The sequence below is a fragment of the Leucopleurus acutus genome (assembly GCF_964270905.1).
Source record: "Leucopleurus acutus genome assembly, chromosome: 1".
NCBI classification, from domain to species: domain Eukaryota; kingdom Metazoa; phylum Chordata; class Mammalia; order Artiodactyla; family Delphinidae; genus Leucopleurus; species Leucopleurus acutus.
Window position 1 is genome coordinate 54,291,112 of NC_139142.1, and position 24,817 is coordinate 54,315,928.

The 24,817-nt window shown below is 35.2% G+C and overlaps 1 protein-coding gene across 2 annotated transcripts in view; it reads right to left on the reverse strand.

Annotated features, from left to right (window-relative positions):
• Positions 1-24,817, reverse strand: part of TOGARAM1 (TOG array regulator of axonemal microtubules 1) — an 81,168-nt gene that overhangs the window by 19,533 nt on the left and 36,818 nt on the right. For both annotated transcript variants that reach the window (XM_082841204.1, XM_082841203.1), the window contains 6 exons: positions 24,092-24,244; positions 13,197-13,295; positions 10,966-11,138; positions 10,336-10,480; positions 6,703-6,856; positions 1,599-1,704 (listed from right to left, as the gene is read on the reverse strand). In XM_082841204.1, the coding sequence (XP_082697330.1) occupies positions 1,599-1,704; positions 6,703-6,856; positions 10,336-10,480; positions 10,966-11,138; positions 13,197-13,295; positions 24,092-24,244 (830 nt within the window). The remainder of the gene's footprint in view (positions 1-1,598; positions 1,705-6,702; positions 6,857-10,335; positions 10,481-10,965; positions 11,139-13,196; positions 13,296-24,091; positions 24,245-24,817) is intronic.

Consider the following 24,817-nt stretch of genomic DNA (forward strand, 5'->3'; position numbering starts at 1 on the left):
GATTAAAGACCTAAATGTAAGGCCAGAAACTATCAAACTCTTAGAGGAAAACATAGGCAGAACACTCTATGACATAAATCACAGCAAGATCCTTTTTGACCCACCTCCTAGAGAAATGGAAATAAAAACAAAAATTTAAAAATGGGACCTAATGAAAGTTAAAAGCTTTTGCATAGCAAAGGAAACCATAAACAAGACGAAAAGACAACCCTCAGAATGGGAGAAAATATTTGCAAATGAAGCAACTGACAAAGGATTAATCTCCAAAATTTACAAGCAGCTCATGCAGCTCAATAACAAAAAAAAACCAACCCAATCCAAAAATGGGCAGAACACCTAAATAGACATTTCTCCAAAGAAGATATACAGACTGCCAACAAACACATAAAAGAATGCTCAACATCATTAATCGTTAGAGAAATGCAAATCAAAACTACAATGACATATCATCTTACACCAGTCAGAATGGTCATCATCAAAAAATCTAGAAACAATAAATGTTGGAGAGGGTGTGGAGAAAAGGGAACACTCTTGCACTGTTGGTGGGAATGTGGATTGGTACAGCCACTATGGAGAACAGTATAGAGGTTCCTTAAAAAACTACAAATAGAACTACCATATGACCCAGCAATCCCACTACTGGGCATATACCCTGAGAAAACCATAATTCAAAAAGAGTCATGTACCAAAACGTTCATTGCAGCTCTATTTACAATAGCCAAGAGATGGAAGCAACCTAAGTGCCCATCATCGGATGAATGGATAAAGAATATGTGGCACATATATACAATGGAATATTACTCAGCCATAAAAATAAACTAAATTGAGTTATTTGTAGTGAGGTGGATGGACCTAGAGTCTATCATACAGAGTGAAGTAAGTCAGAAAGAGAAAGACAAATACCATATGCTAATACATATATATGGAATCTAAGAGAAAAAAACAAAAATGTCATGAAGAACCTAGGAGTAAGACAGGAATAAAGACATAGGCCTACTAGAGAATGGACTTGAGGATATGGGGAGGGGGAAGGGTAAGCTGTGACAAAGTGAGAGAGTGGCATGGACATATATACACTACCAAACGTAAAATAGTTAGTGGGAAGCAGCTGCATAGCACAGGGAGATCAGCTCAGTGCTTTGTGACCACCTAGAGGGGTGGGATAGGAAGGGTGGGAGAGAGGGAGACGCAAGAGGGAAGAGATATGGGAACATATGTATATGTATAACTGATTCACTTTGTTATAAAGCAGAAACTAGCACACCATTGTAAAGCAATTATACTCCAATAAAGATGTTAAAAAAAAAATTTCCAAAATGTACATTTTGCTGAAATTCTGAAAGAAAATCAGTAATAATGACTTTGAAACCAAATTTACTATCAAAGTAACGCGCTTTAAATATGTATTATATTATTTCCTAAAAATATCAGCATTTTATCAATTTTTTCAAATGTGGCAAAGTAAGGCATGAGTTACTTTACATATAAGCCTACTGACTTCATTTAGTACAGCTTTTCTTTTTTAAGGTCAAATAAATGTGGCATATTTATACTTTGTTATTCAAACAATCCTTAATTCAGCTGAAACATAGGATTACCTCTTGAAGTACTGCAAAATTTGTTTCATGCAACTTTGTGTTCAATATTTCAGAATGAAAAGCAGCTAAGCATCTAATGAAGTTCAGTCCCTCAATTTTCTTCTCCCTATGGGAAAAAGAAAGAAACAACAAAATCATGCATTAAATGGGGCTCAACTGGAACAGGATCTCAGATTTCTTCTTTTGTGTGTATGGAATACTGTCAACGAGGAGACCCTGGGTATTTTCCCTTATCATGTAGGAAGCTCAAATAAAAAGATATGGAAAGTTTTGTTCACTCCTATAGTTCTCTTTCATGATCCAGAACATCTTTTAAGAGCCAAAAGCACTATTGACAGTCAAACTAAGTTCATGCTTTATAAATTAAAAGGAACATTTCTCCACCAGTAAGCATGTCATATTCTTTTTAGAGAACAGAAGGGAAAGGGATGGCAAATAAAATGTGAGGGAATCAGTAAAACAAAAATGGAAGGAGATTAAGTAACTACGTATTACTTTGTTGGTGAGTATATAATCCAAGTGCAGAAAACCATCAAGAGATGTTTCTGTAACTTGTATTTCTTTTTCATTATCTTACCTAATGAGCCAGATGAAGGGTAGGTGAATACTAACAACAAGACGGTAGATTCAAGTGGGATTGGGATATAACATTTTAAACTTGATGGCTTCCATCTTATATGTTTGAAAAATGCAAGCTGAGTTTCCTTAGTTGGTAATATTGATGGTGGTTATTTTTCTAAGCATTTAAATCCCCTGAATAAGTTATGGAAAATAGGGAGAAAAGACCTAAGATTCCAAGGTGGCAAGAGTAAACCTATTTAATAGCTGTCTGGTTCAAGATTTTCATTTTTTGATTAAGCATAAAACTGTTACAGTTACTGTTCAGATGCACAAACAACCAGATTCTGTACACAAAGTAAATAACAGAAAGTGGAGTCAAGAGAGAGAAAAGCAGAAAAAGAAATTAAGAAATAGTGGCTGAAATTTTTTCATCAAATCTATAAATTCTCAGATCCAAGAACAAATCCTAAACAGGATAACCATAAAATAAACACAAAATGGAACATCATTATCAAATTACTAAAAAGAGTGTTGAAGGGAATATTCTTAAAAGCAGCCATAGAAAAAAGGGCAAATTACACGCAGGAGTAACAAAGATTAACAATGATAAAAGACTTTAGCTCAGAAATATGCAAGCCACTGAACAAAATTTAAGTGCTAAAAAGAAACTGACAAAAAATCAACTTAATTTAAGGAGGAATATACAAATCTTAAACTATAGTTGGAGATTGCAAAAGCCCAGTAACTGATGAAACAAATAAACAGGAAGTCAGTAAGGATACAGAAAACTTAACACTGTCAACCACTACCAACCAACCTGATCTTCTTAACCTTTATAGAACACTACAAACAACTTCAGAATGCAGATTCTTTTCAAGTTCATGTGAAACATGCATCTGCATGGTTTTGACATCAGGGTATACTGGTTTCAAAGAATGAGATGGGAAGTATACCAGCCTCTTCAATGTTCTAAAAGTTTGTATAGAATTTCTTTCCTAAATGTTTGGTATAATTCACTAGTGAAACCATCCAAGCATGGAGTTTTCTTTGTGGGAAAGAAACTCAAATTCAATTTCCTCAATAGATATTGGGTTATATAGATTATCTACTTTTTGAGTGAGTTTTGGTAGATTCTGTCTTTCAAGGAATCTGTGCATTTCACTAAGTTGTCGAATTTATGGGCATAAAGCTGTTTATCATATTCCTTTATTATTTAATAGCTGTATGATCAGTAGTGATGTTCCTTCTCTCATTCCTGATATATTCATCTGTTTCTTCTCTTTTTTCTTCATCAGTCTGACTAGAGGTTTATCAATTTTATTTATTTTCTCCAAGAGCTCGCTTTTGCTTTCATTTATATCCTCTATTGTTTGTTTTCTATTTCATTGATTTCCATCTTGTTGTTTATTATTTTCTTTTTTTTTTTGCTTATTTTGAGCTTCATTTGCTCTTCTGTTTCAGTTTAAGATGAAAGCTGAGGTCACTGATATAATGTTTCATTCTTAATTTTATTAAGTTCAAAATCTTTTCTAATTTCCCTTATGATTTCTTCTTACAGCCATGGGTGATTTATAAGTATGTTACTTAGTTTCCAAATACTTAGAGATTTTACAGGTATGTGTTCCTAACTTCTAATTTAATTCCACTGTGGTCAGAGAACAAAATTTGTATAATCTGAAACCTTTTAAATTACTTGTTTTATGTTCCAGAATATGGTCTTTCTTGGTAAATGTTCCTTGCAGACTTGAAAAGAATGTGAATTCTGTTGTTTTAGGTGGAGTGTTCTATAAATGTCAGTCAGGTCAAGTTGAAAGTCTTCTATATCCTTACTAATTTTCTTTCTACTAGTTTTATCAATTAATGAGAGGATTGTTTGAGTTCCAACTATAACTGTGGATTTGTTTATTTCTTTGCAGTTCTACCAGTTTTTGCTTAATGTATTTTGAAGCTCCATTATATGGTAATATAATTTATATAATATTATATTATATAATAGAATATGGTTCAGGATTGCCATGTCTTCTTGATGAATTAACTCCCTTATCAATATAAAATGGCCCTCTTTATTCGTGATGTGATAGAATTCTAAGATGGCACCTTGATTCCTGTCCCAGGTGTACATGCCCTGAATAATACTCTCCCCTTGAGGGTGAATATGATGGGATATCACTTCTCTCAATCATGTTACATTATATAACAAAAGGGATTTTGCAAGTTGTCCTACAGCTCACCGATCCTCTGTTCATGTCTTTCTTCTAGTTTCTTTAACACATGGATTAGAATTATAACTATAGTTATAATGTCTTTGTCTACTAATTCTATTATCTATATCATTTTTGGATTAGTTTCAATTGTTTTCTTTTTTTCCTTTTCATTATGGGTTGTATTTTCCTGCTTCTTTGCATGCCTGGTAATTTTTTATTGGATGCCAGGCATTGTGAATTTTTATCTTAGATATTTTTGTATTCCTATAAATATTTTTGGGCTTCATTATGAGATATAGTTAAGTTACTTGGAAAGTCTGATCCTTTCAGGCCTTGCTTTTATGCTCTGTTTGGAGAAACAAAACTAGTCTTTAGCCTAGGGCTTATTCATTCCATAGATGAAGCAAAACTCTTCTGAGTATTCTACCCAATGCCATGTGAATTATAAGCTTTTCCACTCTGCCGGTGGGGAGAGAAAGTATTCTTGGCCTTGTATACATCTCAGGGAACATTCCTTGTAACTTCTATGAGTGGTCCTTGTTCTGGTTTCACAAGCATGCCTTGACCAAACACTCAGCTAAACATTTGCGAATAATCTTCTGAAGGTTCTTAGAGTTCTTTAAGGAACTGTATCCTCCTCTGGCATTCTGCCCTGCAAGCTCTAGCTATCTTGGCCTCCCCAAACTCCCAGCTCTATCTCTATCTCTGCTGGTATCTACATGGTTTTCCCCTCCCTAAGCTGTGTAGGAAGTTAGCAAGGGCTCACCTTTGTTTCTCAGGGATCACTGTCTTTCACTGCCTGGTTAACAATACTCTGAAAACCATTGTTTCATATATTTTGTATTATTTCTTTAGTTCTTTCTGATGTGAAGGCAAATCTAATGCCTGTTAATCTATCTTGGCAGGAAGTGGAATTTCAAGAGTTCTGTTTTGGCCATGTTAAATTTAAGATGTCTATTGGCATCCAAGTGGAAGTCAAGGAGGCAGTTCAATTACAAGTCCAGAGCTCAAGAAGATACCAGGGATTCAGATAAGCATTTATGAGAAATCAGAGTACAGATAGAATTTAAAGCTATTGAATTGAATGAGATCATTTAAGAAAGGGGTTGGCAAACTATGGCTCACAGACCAAATCTAGCCCCATCAGAGTTTACTTCTATAAGTAAAATTTTTATAAGTAAAGTTCACTGAAAGACAACCGTGCCCATTTGTTTTCATACTGTCTAAGGCTGATTTTGCACGATAACAGCAAAGTTGAGTAGCTGCAACAGACAAGTGGCCTGAAAAGCCTAAAATATTTTACTATCTGGCTCTTTATAGGGAAAGATTGCCAGCCTGGATCTATGGGATGAATGTAGATAGAGAACGCCAGTGGATTAAATTCTGGAGCACTCCTCAATTTTGAAATCAAACATTAAGTACTGAAGCAGGAAAAGAACCAAGAGTCTCAAATTTTTCCAGGGTGAAAAGAAAAAAAGTATATGAAGAAGGGAGTGTCAACTGTGTCAAATGATGCTGAGAGGCTAAGTATGATGAGGACTAATAAGTGACCAGTGTTTAGCAAATGGCCACTTCTGCAGTTTTAGTGAAGTGGCAGTCACAGTGGGGAGGGCTGAAAGCCAATCAAAGAAGGTTGAGAAGAGAACATGAGGTGAAAAAGCAGACACAATGAATTAGCCTTTTTGAGGACTTTTGCTAAAAAGGGGGGAGAAAAGAAATGTGAAAATGTGAAGAAGATGTGCAGTTTCGGAAGGAGTTTTAAAAACAGGAAATATTATAGCACATTTTTATGTTGATGAATATGAATCTAGAAAAGAAGCAAAACTGATGATGAGGTATAGGAGGTGGATGCAGAGAGAGATTGAAGATTGACTAGGGGAGGAAATGGGACAAGGGGAGCCAAGAGATGTTCCAGCTGAAGCAAGTGGAATGCCACTGTCTTTTTTTTCCCCTTGAGTTATTGGCTGGGTTGGCTGGGTGGCTGTTGTAGCTGTGGTAGGAACAGATAAGGATTTTCAGGATTTTTATAGGATATATTTCACAGAGAAACACTTGGAGAAATGATGAGATTTATACTTAATACCAAAAGGTTTGCATAATCCATAATAAAGCTAACTATGTCCTTATGGTATGTAAGTTATAATATAACAGGTAATACAGTGCTATTAGGACCAGAGTTCAGCTACATTAATAAGTTGGAAAAAACTCAGACTGCCTAAGAAGTAAAATAATCATTCCTAAGACTATTTTAATAGGAAATGTTTCAAGGTTTCTAAAAATAAACTTTCAGAAAACTTTTGGAACTCAGCTTAGTTTTAAGTTAAGGATGGTGAACTCACCAATCCTCATCAGCTAAAAGCCTCAGAGCTTCTGTCAGTGCTACTTCTGGTTTGGAAAATGGCCGTAGTTCTGATGAATCCATTATTTCTGGACTATGAGTGACAGAAGGCATCCTTTCTTTATACTGTGGAATGGCTCCAGGAGATGCTTCATCTAAAACAAAGAAACATACTAAATAAAGCATCGAATAACTCTGATACAAAGGGGTACAAATAATATTCTGACCATAGACTCTATGAATATTTCTTATAGAAACTAGTAACTATTAGTTTAGTCTCTAACAAAATTGTAATACCTGGATACCAAAGCTATTTAAAACTATACTTTTTATATACAAAATTATTAAATTACATTTACTGTAAGTATATAAGTGGTTTTGCAGTCATGAGTCATATAACAAAGTCTAGCTTTAAGAGCTAAAAGTCAGTAAGAAGCATATGATCCCATTTTGTAAAAACATGTGGATATATACCTGTTTCACTGTACAACCGATAACAGAAATGAAGCTTTGTGACAACTGTATATAAATTACCAATTTTTGCTATTGTTATTGAATTAATGGTATACTAAAAATCCTAAGACCATGTGTAGTAACGTGGTCGATGTTTCTTCCATAATCAAACATTTACTTTCCATTTTCTAGATGTAAGGCATTGGCGTAGATATTGGGGAAGCAAATCATCTGAGTGCTCAGGGTAATACCTTGAGGGCACTGCATAATGTAAGACACATGCAGTGAAGGTGTTAGAACGGAATAGACCAAAAAGATAAAATAGAATGTGTAATGGTTTTTGTAAATGGATAAAGGTTAGTTATTTTTTCATGTTAAGAGATAACTTTAAAAAGGTAATATTAAGCACTAGAAAATGACTATAATAAAAAGTATTTATCAACCATGCTGTTCTTAAGAAAATGTTAGATGAAACACATGAGATACACAAATATAAGAAATTACACTTGATGCTGTATATTAATTACATATTCAGATGCAATTAAAATCCAAAGGCAAGATATTAATGATATTAGTTAACACTTATTAAATACTTTGTGTTAGATGTTGTGATAAAGACTTTACAAACTTTACTACATTTAATTCTCTCAACAAAGGTGATGGATATTCTCATTATCTCTAATTTGCAACCGAGAGAAAATAACTGAGTTTTACAGAGGCTAAGAAATGTATTCAAGGTCTCAATGCTAATGAGTGGCAAAGGCAGGATTTTCATCTAGGTCTACTATCACCCTAGATTTTATACAAAGAGGTCTAAGACAGAATCCCTGCTTTCCAAACTTTATCACATACCCGATGAGAAGAGACATGCAAAAAGATGAATATGGTATTCTGGATTACTGTAGTGATAAACTTGTACCAGTTTTTGTTAGAGTAAATCACATACGAAGAAAATTATATGACAATTAATGAATATGATAAATAGACATCATTAATTTTTTTTGATGATTCAGATGCACCCTCATTAGGTTTCATATGTAAGACTGACATGTATTAAAAAAAAAACAACCGAAAACTCAACTTTGGAATTTTACAATCCAGAAAGAATAGCAAATACAAAATAGCACTACTAACTGTCATTTATTGACATCTTGCCTGCATTGTGCTAAGTGCTTCACTTACATTATCCCATTTGATTCATTCAACAACCCTATGTGATGGTTACTATTATTCCCACATTACGGGTGAAGAAACTGTTGCTAAAGTTTTAAGGATTCCCTCTCTATATCGACTCCACCTCCATTCTCATGAGAGAATAATTCATTAGGAAGAGATGCAGATAAACACCAACTTATCAACCTTGGGGTTATACCACTATTTCTACTGTTTTTACCTGAAAAAAGTGAAAAAAAACAAAACAAATACTACTCTGGAAAAGGAGGTGTACAGAGTATCAATCTAAAGCAGTGCTGCCCAAACTAAGGGTTTTTTGTTTAAACATCCCCTCCTGAAGCATGCTACTTTTATAAAATACAATAAAAATGTTGTAGCAAGTCTCTAAAAGGTTACTCTCACTGTTTGTAGTTATCTTGTAAGCATATTCTTCTGTTCAAAATATAAGCATGATTTCAAGGAAGCACTCTCCTTATACTGCTTAGAAATAAAATCTGCAAAGCCTATATTATAGGCGAGAAAAATCACAAAATTAGTTGATATCTCTAGCAAGAATGAATATGAAACAATTTATCATTTGCTACTCTTTGTATGATTTGCTACTATTCGTACTTCTATTCCTACTGTTAACTACTGACTTAGGTAAGAAGTTTTGTGGGTTTTTCTCCCCCTAGATTCTATGACAGTAATAATTAGTGAAACTATTTAAGAATGCTGAAAATAGGCTTAAATGTCACAAATGCCTAGATTTAACTGGTACTCAGGGCCGTGTTAAACCAGTAATTTTACAGGCTAACACCTCTCATCAGGCATACTCTCAATAATTACTAACTTTGAGGATACAGAATTTTTAAAACATTTTCTACACTTCCTGCATTATTAAAAGAAATACAAGCTAGGAAGAATTGCAAACATTTATCTAGTTCAATTCTCTTTTATATTTATCTTTGGGAGAGGTTAAGTATGTTGTCTAAGATCACATTTATAAATTTACGTTTTCTATACTTCTTGGGTTTTTTGTTCACACCTAGACTTCAGACCCAACATCAATTTAAGAATGTTTGTTATAGTTTATACAGTTTATTCCTTAGAAAAAAAATAACAAAAATAATAAGCAGTAATTTTTAATGTTTATTATAGTTCACACAATTTTTCATTTCAATTTCTGATTTTCCTAGCTGTTGCTATACCTAAGACCTATTCAATATTTTTTAAAATAGCACAGGAAACATGGAGCTTAATCTTGACCAGGTATAGAACCTATTAAGTACTCAATGACTAGCTGAATAAATGATAAATGCAATGATTTTTTTTATCATGATCTAATAAACCAGCTTCACAATCTCAGTTACCTTAGCTATAAAATGGAATACTACCCTCAGTGAAACAAGAATATTTGCAGGGAACAAAGACGAGATCTTTGAGATAATCTGGGCCTTTCAGATAGTTTAGATATTTTACATGGCCAGAAAACAGAGGCCTGTTTTCAGGTCACAAAGCTAATTAAAAGGCAGAACTAATATTAAAGAAGCCAGGTCTGTCTACTGACTCCTACTGGTTTAGTGTTCTTTCCATCACAAAATGCATTGAACCACATGTGGTCTCTTCAACTTAAATAAGCATTTGTGACATTACTCCCTATATTTAAACATATCTTACCTGAATCTGAAAACACTAAAGATGGTGACCTTTTTAAACTGGCCTCTTTTTTTCAATGGAGGGTTGAAGGCAATGTTTTCTAAAGGAGAACTTTCATTTTTTTCATATTCCCACCTCATCCCCCAAAATATTTAAGTCTAGAAGGGAGAAAAACAATCAATTAGCTTCCTTTTTATAAGAAACAATACTTATTACAATAGTTAGAAGTAACTGGGTCTTTCAAATTTCAGTGTTGTAGTTCAACATATTCCACTATTAGCGATATATCAACCTCAGTTAAACTATAGTACATTAGTTTTAGAATATTACGAGTTAAATAAAACCACAGCAAATGTTAAATTCCACTTACTTTCAGATGCCATTTTCTCAGTTCCTGTATGTTTCATTCGTTCCCAAGGATTCTTCTCACAATCTTTAATGTCAAAAAGTTCTTTTTCCTCTTTTCTCTTTTGTCTCATCTTGTCATAAGTAGATTTTGAAATAGAAACTTTAATCTGCAGGAAAAAGTTGAAATATCCGAAATCATTCAGGGAGTCTGACATTTAAAATAACTATCTTCATCTTAGACAACTGTAAGTTATACAAAATAAACTATACATTTCTTAGTCCTTATTTCAGTAATTCTAAAACTGAATAGAATTACCTAGTGCTAATCTCCAAATAAATTTGTGCCTGAAGATACTAGTTTGTTACTCCCTGAGGATATCCTAGGAAATTGTTGAATATATACATACACATACATATATGTATATAAAGTACATGTAGAGCATAAAATACACTAGATACTTTATGCCAGAATGACAGCATATTTGGTGGGAAAGGAGAATAACCTATCATTTAAATGATTAAAGTTCAGGAATTTCAATTACACTGAGATTTAAAAAAATTTAATCAAAACACTTTCACTACCCCAAATCTGATATACACAAAACAATGATGCATCATTGAATTTATCCTAATAATTAGTAAATAAACTTACATCTTTTTCATTCTCAACATCAACACATGATGGAATACTCTGCTGGACTGCTCTTCCATAAATCCCTGATGGTGGTTCAGTACTTTTAAGTGAAAACGTATCCCCATTTTCCACAGAAGATATCACTGATTGGCTGCAGGTTGCTGGTGCTGGGACTGGACTTCCAAATACCCCTGAAAGCAACCAACCATCAAACTGTCATTAAGTATTTATGTGATGTTACGCTGGACAGCAAAGTTTTAAGACAAGGCTCTTGTCTTCAAGAAGTATACGATATAGTTAATAAGAAAAACATGTTAAATAATCACAAAATATAAAAACACTCTAACAGGATGATAATATGAGGTACCACAAGATATTTCATGATAATATCAAATGAGAACACCGTATTGTAAGTTCTGAGTTCACAAGAAAGAACGGTTGGGTGAGCTGGGGGTTTAAGATGGTTTCAAAGAGCAAGGATTTGAGCTGGGATTAGAAGATACAAAGAATTTGGATAGACAAGTGAGGAAGGAGGGGAGGACGTCCTATGAGATGGGATGCTCATAAGCAGAGCTGAACAAGTAGAAAGCATGTATGTGGAGTGAATAAGTTTGGCTGGGCACAAGGCAAATAGAGGAAAAACAGAAAATAAGTTTACAAGGGTAGGTTGGAGCCAGTCTGAGGAGGGACTTATTTTTTATTATATATTTCTTTTTAAATTTTATTTATTTATTTTTGTCTGCATTGGGTCTTTGTTGCTGCGTGTGGGCTTTCTCTAGTTGCAGCGAGCGGGGGCTACTCTTTTTTTTTTTTTTTAAAGAAGATGTTGGGGGTAGGAGTTTATTAATTTATTTTATTTATTTTTGCTGTGTTGCGTCTTCGTTTCTGTGCGAGGGCTTTCTCTAGTTGTGGCAAGCGGGGGCCACTCTTCATCGTGGTGTGCGGGCCTCTCACTATCACGGCCTCTCTTGTTGCGGAGCACAGGCTCCAGACACACAGGCTCAGTAGTTGTGGCTCATGGGCCTAGATGCTCCGTGGCATGTGGGATCCTCCCAGACCAGGGCTTGAACCCGTGTCCCCTGCATTAGCAGGCAGATTCTCAACCACTGCGCCACCAGGGAAGCCCAAGCGGGGCCTACTCTTCGTTGCAGTGTGTGGGCTTCTCATTGCAGTGGCTTCTTTTGCTGCAAAGCACAGGCTCTAGGCACACGGACTTCAGTAGTTGTGGCACATGGGCTCAGTAGTTGTGGCTCGTGGGCTCTAGAGCGCAAGCTCAGTAGTTGTGGCACATGGGCTTAGTTGCTCTGCAGCATGTGGGATCTTCCCGGACCAGGGCTTGAACCCATGTCCCCTGCGTTGGCAGGTGGATTCTTAACATGATTTTAACCACTGTGCCACCAGGGAAGCCCTGAGGAGGGTCTTAAATTAACTTAATAAGACTCTATCAAGCAAAGAAGTTAGGAAAGCTTTCTGAGCATTTCATTCTATTTACCAAAAATAAGATGTACACCCTCAATGTCTATCATCATATTCTAGTTTCTCAACTAGAATTGAAATTAAAATTACTAAAATTAAATTGAAATTAAATTTTAACTTAAATTAATTTTAATTTAATTAAAAAATAAAATTTAATTAAAAAATTAAAAAGGAATCTAGCTGGGTTGTGTTAATGAACTTGATGGGGAAATCCTTTCACAATGTATATGGATATCAAATCATCACACTGTACACTTTAAATATCTTACAATTTTATTTGTCAATTATACCTCAATAAAGTTGGGGGAAAAAAACACTAGTTTTAAGGGATATTTGCAAATATGTTGTTCAAAGGTTTCCTAACTCCCCTAAAATATATAAGAGATATTAATTAAGATTTGTCTAGTCTTTGCATGGGAGACAGTACAATTATATTAATTTATATTGATGACAAAGTCGATCAATAAGGACTACTATTTGAATTTAAACTGTGGTAAAATGGTCTAAGCTATCCTAAAAGTGTCTTAGAAGTACCTAAACTCCACCTGTCACATAATACATCTCTGAAAATTACTGACATGAATTTACTGTTGTTTCATTAGAGGATAGAAATGTCATGTTATGTATTCACTTTTAATTCTTTCAATTTAACGATTTTTTAAAAAGAAAGTTCTATTCAACACCTGAATCACACTCTTCTCTATTCTTTATTGATATGCTTTGCTTATACGTGAAGAACATATTCAATTAAAAGCTAAAAAACTTTGAAATACCTTTTCCAACAACTACTACTGAGTCTTCTGATAAGGTATTTGTAGACATGAAGTCGAAACTGGAAATTTGGTGGAAATTTGATGATGATCCTGTAAATCCTAAAGAAACCAAAAAACCCACATTAAAAAATACATATTTATATAGTATTTCAGGATATCATAACATGATCTTTTAAAACTGAAAACTAACTTCATACAAAGAATTTACAATTTATATATTTACGCATATTCATTAACTCAATAAATATTTATTTATTTATTTATTTATTGTTTTTGCGGTACGCAGGCCTCTCACTGTTGTGAACTCTCCCGTTGCGGAGCACAGGCTCCAGACACGCAGGCTCAGCGGCCATGGCTCACGGGCCCAGCCACTCCACGGCATGTGGGATCTTCCCAGACCGGGGCACGAACCTGTGTCCCCTGCATCGGCAGGCAGACTCTCAACCACTGCGCCACCAGGGAAGCCCAACTCAATAAATATTTATAATTAGAATATCTGGTTTGTCCATTGTATATTCTTGCCTCCTTTGTCATAGATTAATTGATTGTAGGTGCATGGGTTTATTTCTGAGCTCTCTATTCTGTTCCATTGAGCTATATGTCTGTTTTTGTGCAAATACCACGCTGTTTTGATTACTGTAGTGCTGCAGTATTGTTTGAAGTCTCAAAGGGATATGCCTCCATCTTCATTCTTTTTTCCTCAGGACTGCTTTGGCAATTCTGGGTGTTTTGTGATTCCATATAAATTTTAGTATTATTGTTCTAGTTCTGTGAAAAATGCCATGCGTATTTTGATAGGGATCACATTATATCTGTATAGTTTGCTTTGGGTAGTATTAACTTTTAAACATTAACTCTTCCAATCCAAGAGCACGGGATAGCTTTCCATTTCTTAAAATCATCATCAATTTCCTTTATCAATGTTTTGGAGTCTTCAGCATATAGGTTTTTCACTCATTTCATTTCATTTCTTCATTTTGCCACACCATGAGGCATGTGGGATCTTAGTTCCCCCCCCAGTGATCGAACTCATGCCCCCTGCATTGGGAGTGCGGAGTCTTAACCACTGAACCACCAGGGAAGTCCAGTATTTTTTTTTTTTGATGTGATTTTAAATAGGATTTTTTTTAACCTCTTTCTGATATTTCATTGTTACTGTAAAAAAATGTAACAGATTTCTGTATATTAATCTTGTATCCTGCTACCTTGCTGAATTCATCTATTAGTTCTAATAATTTTTGTGTGGAGTCTTTAGGGGTCCCTATATAGAGTATCATGTCATCTGCCAATAGGGACAGTTTTACCACCTCCCTTCTGATTTGGATACCTTTTGTTTCTTTTTCTTGTCTGAATGCTTCCAATACTATGCTCAATAGAAGTGGTGAGAGCAGGTATCCTTGTCTTGTTCCTGAATTTAGTGGGAAGGCTTTTAGCTTTTCACCATTGAGTATTATGTTGGCTGTGGGTTTGCTGTAAATGGCTTTTGAGATATGTTCCCTCTATACCCACTTGGGTGAGAGTTTTTACCATGGATGGATGCTGAATTTTATCAAATACTTTTTCTGCATCTATTGCGATGATCATATGGCTTCCTGTTGATGTAGTATTGATATATCACATTGATTGATTTATTATGATGAACCATCCTTGTGACCCTAAAATGAATCCAACTTGATCGTGATGTATGATCCTTTTTACATATTGTTGGATTCAGTTTGCTAATATTTTGTTAAAGTTTTCTTTTTTGATTGATTGATTGATTTGGCTGCATTGGGTCTTAGTTGTGGCACACAGGATCTTTGCTGCGGCACATGGGATCTTTCATTGCAGCACGTGGGCTCTAGAGTGTGCAGGCTCAGTAGCTGTGGCACAAAGGTTCTCTAGTTGTGGCGCATGGGCTCCAGAGTGCGCGGGCTCAGTAGTTGCAGCAAGCAGGCTCTCTAGTTGTGGCTCATGGGCTCTAGAGCGTGTGGGCTCAGTAGCTGTGGCGCACGGGCTTAGCTGCCCCATGGCATGTGGGATCTTAGTTCCCCGACCAGGGATCGAACCCACGTCCCCTGCATTAGAAGGTGGATTCTTAACCACTGGACCAAATCAAAAAATATTTGCTAATATTTTGTTGAGGATTTGTACATCTATGTTTATGAAACATATTGATCTGTAATTTTCTTAATGTCTTTGTCTGGTTTTGGTATCAAGGTGACAGTGGCTTCATAGAATGAATTAGGGAGTGTTCCCTCCTCTTCAATCTTTTGGAATAGTTTGAGAAGGATAGGTGTAAGGTCTTGTATGTTTGGTAGAATTTCCCAGTGAAGCTGTCTGGTCTGAGATTTTTGCTTGCAGAGAGCTTTTTAAATTACAGATTCTATTTCACTTCTAGTGATCAGTCTGTTCAAAATATGTTTCTTCCTGACTAAATTTTGGCTGTATATTTCTAAAAATTTGTCCAATTTGTTGGCATATAACTCTTCATAGTATTCTCATGAGTTTTTGTATTTCTGTGGTATCAGTTGTTATTTCTCTTTACCTTCTTATGTTTTTTCGGGGTCCTCTCTCTTTTCTTCTTGGTGAGCCTGGCTAGAGGTTTGTCAATTTTGTTTATCTTAAAAACAAACAAACAAAAAAAACAGCTCTTGGTTTTATTGATCTTTTTATTTTTTTTGATCTCTATTTATTTCCTCTCTGATATTTATTTATTTCCTTCCTTCTGCTGGCTTTGGGTTTTGTTTGTCCTTCTTCTTCTAGTTCTTTTAGGTGGTAGGTTAGGTTATTTGAGATTTTTCTTGTTTCTTGAGGAATGTCTGTATCGCTATAAACTTCCCTCTTAGAAATGCTTTTGCTACAACCCATAGATTTTGTAAAGTTGTATTTTCATTGTCACTTGTCTTGAGGTATTTTCTGATTTCCTCCGTGGTTTCATCGTTTACCCACTGGTTTTTTACTTCCATGTTGCTTAGTATCCATGTGATGGGTTTTTTTCTTATTTTTCTTTCTGTGGCTGATTTCTACAGTTTCATACCATTGTGGTTAGAAAAGATGCTTGAAATAATTTCTATCCTCCTAAATTTGTTGAGGCTTGTTTGGTGACCTAGTATGTCATCTATTGCAGAGAATGTTCCATTGGTACTTGAAAAGAATGTGTATTCTGGGTTTTATCAATGTAGTGTTCTATAGATATCAATTAAGTCCAACTGGTCTATTGCATCACTTAGGTTCTCTGTTCCCTTATTGACTTTCTGTCTGGAAATCTGTCCATTGATCTCAGTGGGGTGTTAAAGTCTCCTAGTATTATTGTATTCCTGTCAGTTTCTCTCTTCATGTCTGTTAGTATTTGTTTTATATAGTGTATTTAGGTGCTCCTATACTGAGTACATATATGTTAATGAGAGTAATATCCTCTTCTTGTATTGATCCTTTTATCATGATATAATGTCCTTCTTTGTCTTTCTTTATGAACTTTGTTTTAAAGTCTATTTTGTCTTTAGAAAATGGACTTGAGGACATGGGGTGGGAGGGCAAACCTGGGGTGAAGTGAGAATAGCATCGACATACATACACTACTGTATGTAAAATAGTTGGCTGGTGGGAAGCAGCAGCATAGCACAGGGAGATCAGCTCGGTGTTATGCGATGATCTAGAGGGGTGGGTTAGGGAGGATGGGAGGGAGGCTCATGAGGGAGGGGATATGGGGACATGTGTATGCATATGGCTGATTTGCTTTGTTGTGCAACAAAAACTAACACAGTATTGTGAAGCAATTATACTCCAACAAAGATTTATTAAAAAAGAAAAAAAAAGTCTATTGTGTCTGATATGAGTATTGCTACTCCCACTTTCTTGTTATTTCCATCTGCATAAAATATCATTTTCCATCCCCTCACTTTCAATCTGTATGTGTTCTTTGCCCTAACGTGAGTCTCTTGTAGGCAGCATATTGTAGGTTCTTGTGTTTTTATCCAATCTGCCATTCAGTGTCTTTTTTTTTTTTTTTTGCGGTACGCAGGCCTCTCACTGTTGTGGCCTCTCCTGTTGAGGAGCACAGGCTCCGGATGCGCAGGCTCAGCAGCCATGGCTCACAGGCCCAGCCGCTCCGCGGCATGCGGGATCTTCCCGGACTGGTGAACGAACCCGTGTCCCCTGCATCGGCAGGCGGACTCTCAACCACTGTGCCACCAGGGAAGCCCCCATTCAGTGTCTTTTGATTGGAGTATTTAGTCCATTGATATTTAAAGTGATTATTAATAGATATGTACTTATTGCCATTTTAAACCTTGTTTCCCAGTTGATTCTGTAGTTCTTCTTTGTTCATTTCTTCCTTTTGTTTTCCCTTTTGTGGTTTGATGATTGTGTATTATGTTGGAGTTCCTTTCTTTTTGGTTTTTGTGAATCTATGTATGTTTTTGATTTGTGTGATAAACTTGCTGGGTAGAGTATCCTAGGTTGTAGGTTTTTCCCTTTCAGGACTTTGAATATATCATGCCACTCCCTTGTGGACTGCAAAGTTTCTGCAGAGAAATTAGCTGATAGCCTTATGGAGGTTCCCTTGTAACTGACTCTTTGACTCTTTGTTTTTCTCTTGCTGTCTTTAGAATCCTCTCCTTAACTTTTTCCATGTTAATTATATGTCTTGGTGTGGGTGTTTGGGTTCATCTTGTTTGGGACCCTCTGTGTTTCCTGTACCTGGATATCTGTTTCCTTCTCTATGTTTGAGAATTTCTCAGCCTCTTCAGCAAGTGGTGTTGGAAAAGCTGGACAGCTACATGTAAATTAATGAAATTAGAACACTACCTCACACCATATTCAAAAATAAACCCATAAAGACCTAAATGTAAGACATGACACCATAAAACTTCTAGAACAGTACACAGGCAAAACATTCTCAAACATAAATTGTACTAATGTTTTCTTAGATCAGTCTCCCAAGGCAAAAGAAATAAAAGCAAAAATAAACAAATGGGACCTAATCAAACTTAAAAGCTTTTGCACAGCAAAGGAAACCATAAACAAGATGAAAAGACAACCTAGGGAATCAGAGGAAATATTTGCAATTGATGTGACCAACAAGGGTTAATATCCAAAATATACAAATAGCTCATAAAATTCAGTATCAGAAAAACAAACTCAAAAAATGGGCAGAAGACCTAAACAGACATGTCTCCAAAGTAGACGTACAAATGGCCAATGGGCACATGAAAAGATGCTCAATATTGCTAAGTATTAGAGAAATGCAAATCAAAATCACAACGAGGTACCGGTCAAAATGGCTACTATCAAAAAGTCTACAAGTAATAAATACTGGAGAGGAGGTGGAGAAAAGAGAACACTTGTACATTGTTGGTGGGACTGTAAATTGGTGCAACCATTATGGAAAACACTATTACATGATCCAGCAATTCCGCTCCTGGGTATATATCCAGAAAAAAATGAAAACACTACTTTGAAAAGATACATGCACCCTAATGTTCACAGCAGCACTATTTACAATAGTCAAGACATGGAAAAAACACAAGTGCCCATCAACAGATGACTGGTTTAAGAAGATGTGATGTATATGTATATATTATATATATATATATGTATACATACATACATATATACACATACACAATGGAATATTACTCAGCCATAAAAAAGAATGAAATATTGCCATTTGCAGCAACATGGATTGATCCAGAGAATATCATACTAAGTAAGTCAGAAAGAGAAAAACAAATATTATATGCTATCACTATATGTGGAATATAAAAAATAATATAAATGAATCCATATACAAATCAGAAACAGACTCACAGACATAGAAAACAAACTTCTGGTTACCAAACAGAAATGGGAGGGAAGGGAGGAATAAACTAGGAGTATGGGATTAACATACACACACTACTATACATAAAATAGATAAGCAACAAGGATTTACTTTATAGCACAGGGAACTATATTCAATATCTTGTAATAACCTATAATGGAAAATAATCTGAAAAATATATATATAATTGAATCACTTTGCTATATATGTAAAACTAATACAATATTGTAAATCAACTATATTTCAATTAAAAAAAGAAACCTAGTTCAGACTAGGCACTAGAGAGAAAAGAAACCTTGAAACACTTAAGGAGTTTATACATGCCAAGGTTAAGAGTGGGAAAGATGGCACTTCCCTGGTGGTGCAGTGGTTAAGAATCCTCCTGCCAATGCAGGGGCCATGGGTTTGAGCCCTGGTCCAGGAAGATCCCACATGCCACAGAGCAACTAAGCCCGTGTGCCACAACTACGGAGCCTGTGCTCTAGAGTCTGCGAGCCACAGCTACTGAGCCCACGTGCCACGATTACTGAAGCCTGCATGCCTAGAGCTCATGCTCTGCAACAAGAGAAGCCACTGCAATGAGAAGCCCATGCACTGCAACGAAGAGTAGTCCCCACTTGCCACAACTAGAGAAAGCCCAAGCGCAACAATGTAGACCTGACACAGCCAAAAAAAGAGAGTGGAAAAGATATACAAGAAAATAATCACCACATGATAATCAACCAACAAAAGGATAACTTTGAAGGAAAGCGTCTAACCCCCAGGAACAGATCAAGTCAATTTTACAGCAATCTGTACTTTCCTAGGTTAACTTCTAGCTCAGTTTGTGATTATTTAATTATCCTCTCTCCTACTAGACTGTAAGCTCTATGGGAATAGCATCTATGTCTAGTTTTGATTATCATTCTTTTCCAGAGACCGTTAGTACAGTGCTTGGCACATAGTAGGTGCTCAATAAATGTTAGATGAATGTTATAAGGCAGAAAAAATGGAAAGCAAAATATAATTAATTTAGGGTCAACTGACAGAAACATCAGGTAGCCCCAAAAAGTGTTTGGTGACAAAGAGAAACAAATCTCAGTAAATGGAACAATTTGCTCCACAATAGTTCACAAACATAAAATCTATACATAAACTATTAAGAGATGATTGATAATTAGACAAATCTCATGAGGAAACACATAAAAAACATATTTAAGTAGCTTAATTTCATTTATAAGAGAGGCTGACATAACACCATTTTTTGGTTGTTTTTATTTTTACCTTAACAAAACAAAGTTTTTTCAATCATATAATATTCGTTCTTGAAACAGGGGAGAGGTTCTGCTCCATATAATCCTTACTCAAGGACCAGGGTTCATCACCTAAAACGTCAGAATCATAGTGGCAGGAGGAAGATGGAAAAAGAGAATCATGAACCTGTTCTAAAGCCCTTCTACCCACATGTCACTTCTGATTATGTTTCATTGGTTAAAGAAACTCATGTGATCATCTAACTGCAAAGGGTCAGAGAAGTGTATTCCTGCTGATTAGCCAAAAGGAGAACTGGAAATAATTAATGAGCAGCGATCATAACATCATTTTTAATGTTACTTTTACTTTTTACCCTACAGTTTCTTCTAAGCAAAGAATTACTGAAAGAAATATTGCTCAAATCTCAATTCTAACATATAAAGAAAAAAATATGCTTAAAAGATTTTTTGCATATGAACTATCCTTATATAATCTTTTTTTGTTGTTATTTCTGTCCCATTCATTCAAACAGAGAAAGAGAAAATATTAACTCATGGAATCTAGTTTGCTAACACTCCAAGCATCCATCTTAATCACTTTCTCAAATCATTAATTGGGGCTCCAGGTTAATATGCTAGAAAATGGGCAGGTTCAAAGGGACAACCAGCAGAGAAAAGGAAGAAGAGGTGGTTCTGAGAGCTAATCCTAAAATAGTCTGAAGTTTCTTGTAAAAGGAATCCATTCACATTTGCCACTCATTGCCAATATTTCTTTTGGAAGTTTTTTTTATTCCTTTTAGCACTGCACTCAATATTTACTTTAACCTGATTATTTGAGGATGCAAGTTTTGTCTGATTGTGCCCAAGGCCACACTATTAGTTTTGGTTGGCTCATCACCACTCCATTCATTTAACATGTGGCATGAACACCATTATATACAAAGCATAATAGGGATATAAAGATGACAGTATCTTAACTTTATCTTATACTACTCCAGACCAGAAACATGGGGAAAGCTTCCTAAAGAAATGGCTTTTAGCCATATTCAAAAAACAGACATGATCTGGACACATTAAGATTAGGAAAGGGCATCAATGAAGACTGTACATACAAACCAAGAAAACTTCTAGTATTAAGAATTCTAGAGCATTGGGCATGAAAAGAAGTATAGTGAGAGGTAATTCAAGAAAGGTAAGCTGAGGCAAGATTATTAAGGGTCTTAAAAATTATGCTACAGAGTAGGAAATTTATTCTGTGAAAACCACTCAAGGCTTTGAGTATGGAAGAGATGATGACTGTACCTTAGAAAGATAATTCTGGAAGAGTATGTAGCCTTAATTAAAAAGAACTGAAAATAAGTGATAAAATGTCTTATCACAAGGCTACTGTAATTATCCAGGGAAGAAGTAATGAAAGCCCAAATTAAACTGAAAAGAATTGGTAAGATTGGTCACTGCCTGAACTTGGAGGATAAGGAGAAGTAGAAAAGATGACTGTAAAGTTTTAAGTCTCCGTAACTGGGAAAATGGTAATGCTGCTAATAAAAATAGATAAAAAAGGAGGAGGAGCAGGTCCAGAAAGGAAGCTAAGTTTGGTCTTGAACATGTTTATTCTTGTTGGCCAGATAGACCTAGTATATGTTTGGTTTAGAGTTGGAAGTGTGAGTGTGAAGTAATTTTCTGGAATAGAATTAACTATTGATCAAAGATACAAATATTTTTATGAGTCTGTTGTCCAAAACAAAAAAAGCCACTGGCAGTAAATGAACATATTCAGCAATTATTTAAAAACAATTAAATTACATTACCTTTAGGAAGAAAAGTATTTTTACATTTGATTTTTTTATATAAGAAATAAAATATGTAAGTAAATATGAAAAAACCCTGTCATTCTCTTTTGTAAAAACAATGGACAAATGATCTCTCCTAAAAAGAATAGATACTATGAATTATATTAAGGATTAAATTTTAAGAAATTTACCAAAAAAACAAAAACAACAACAACAAAACACAAAAGGTTTCTAATCAAGTTCCCTCTTACTGAATTTGTGTTAGCTCCACAAAAAATATACATGTCTAAAATGCCTGATTACCTGCACATGTATGACTTAAGGTGACCAGAAACAAGAGAAGTTGACCTTACGATAACCAAGATTGCTACACACAAAAAAATGACAGCTCCTTACCTTTACTGATAGGTCACAATGCTTAAATACAGGTGACTTCTATTTACTCTACTGAAATATTTATACCCTTCAAAATCACTCCCTCTTTGTTTTTTGACCCACCTCCTAGAATAACAAAACTAAAAACAAAAATAAACAAATGGAACCTAATGAAACTTAAAAGCTTTTGCACAGCAAAGAAAACCATAAACGAGACGAAAAGACAACCCTCAGAAGGGGAGAAAATATTTGGAAATGAAGCAACTGACAATGGATTAATCTCAAAAAATATACAAAGAGCTCATGCAGCTCAATATCAAAAAAACAATAAATGCTGGAGAAGGTGTGGAGAAAAGGGAACCCCTTGCACTGTTGGTGGGAATGTAAATTGATACAGCCACAATGGAGAACAGTATGGAGGTTCCTTAAAAAGCTAAAAATAGAGCTACCATATGATCCAGCAATCTCACTCCTGGACATATATCTGGAGAAAACTATAACTCGAAAAGACACATGCACCCCAATGTTCACTGCAGCATTATTTACAATAGCCAGGACATGGAAGCAACCTAAATGTCCATTGACAGATGAATGGATAAAGAAGATGCGGTATATATATACAATGGAATATACTCAGCCATAAAAAAGGAACGAAATTGAGTTATCTGCAGTGAGGTGGATGGACCTAGAGTCTGTCATACAGAGTGAAGTAAGTCAGAAAGAGAAAAACAAATACCATATATTAATGCATATACGTGGAATCTAGAAAAATGGTACATATTAACCTATTTGCAAGGCAGGAATAGACACACAGATGTACAGAATGGACGTGTGGACATGGGGGAGGGAGGAAGGAGTGGTGGGATGAATTGGGAGATTGGGATTGACATATATACACTACCATGTGTAAAACAGATAGCTAGTGGGAACCTGCTGTATAACACAGGGAGCTCAGCTTGGTGCTCTGTGGCGACCTAGATGGGTGGGAGGGAGGTCCAAGAGGAAGGGGATATATGTATACATACAGCTGATTCACTTCATTGTACAGCAGAAACTAACACAACATTGTAAAGCAACTATACCCCAATAGTAAACAACAACAACAACAACAAAACAAAATCACTTCCTCTTTACCCTGAGGAAAAAAATTTAAATGCAGCTGAAATAGGATCTCTGAAAAAAACAGAGCAGTCACAGAAGTGCTGCTTGCTACTAAGTTTAAAAAAAAAAAAAAAGGAATGTAAATTATTAACAATGGTTAGTGATAACAAGGAAGCTTCCCAGGTTCTACCACAGGGAAATTATATTCCTGTTTCCACAGTTTTACTCCATAGTTACAACCTAAGTAGGCACCTAGGAGTCTTTTGTTCACATGATTTCTCCGTTGCATTTTAATGGTAAAATGTCTGTATGTGTGTGTATGCGTGTGTGTATCCTGGGGTTAAAGGTCAGCAGGGAAACCCTAGTTTTAACCTCTTGGGTAACAGCTTCCCTGCATTGGCTCCTCAGACAAAACCATAAATTAATATGTGAACCTATGTGTTCTCCTATTTGGCAAAATTATTCAAACAACAACACAGCAGCAGAAGGGTAAGAAGAAAAATCTCAAAACTGAGACCTCAGTTAGTTTTTCTTTATTGGCATGCTTACAGAGAGACACTGAATCTTAAAAATGAACTTATGAAATTTACTAACCTTTTGTATGCTTATAATGTCTTGGGTGTTCCTTATTTTGTATTTTTAAAACACTAGGTGAAATGTCATGTGGCCTATCATCTTCAAAATCACCACATCCAAACCCATAGTTCACACGTTGACCAATTATGCTTACATTGGATGTTGTAATCCCTATAAAATAAATAAAATACATAAAAATATTTATTTGAATGATGTAATACCATAGGTACATATCTCTCCTCTAAATCTATCTTGGCTTCTAAACCTTTAAAAAGGTTCAATAACATAATATTAAAAATTATAACATTACAGTAATTTTTTAAAGTTTTATCTTATTTAAAATTTTTATAATACTTTTTACCTTACTAGCAGATCAGAACATTTATTATAAGCCATACTATCACATTTTATAAAAGAGGCTTTAAAATTACAATGAAATACAAAATTCAATGTTTGAAAGAGATAATCAAATATATATATTTTAAAAACATGACAGGCATTTAATGTTTAAATGACACTTTACAGCAAAACAGAATTTTTTTAAATCTAGAATTTTTAAACTGCTTCCTGAGAGAGGCCTATATTCTCCATTTCTCTCTTTTCTCCCACTCTCATGGTCTGGATTGTGAGGCAATAAACTATATAGGAAAGGAGCTCAGAATCTGGAATTATGCTTCCTGGCTTTAAATCATAGCACTGCCACTTAAATTGCTGACAGAAGCTGGTCAAGACACTTAAGCTTAT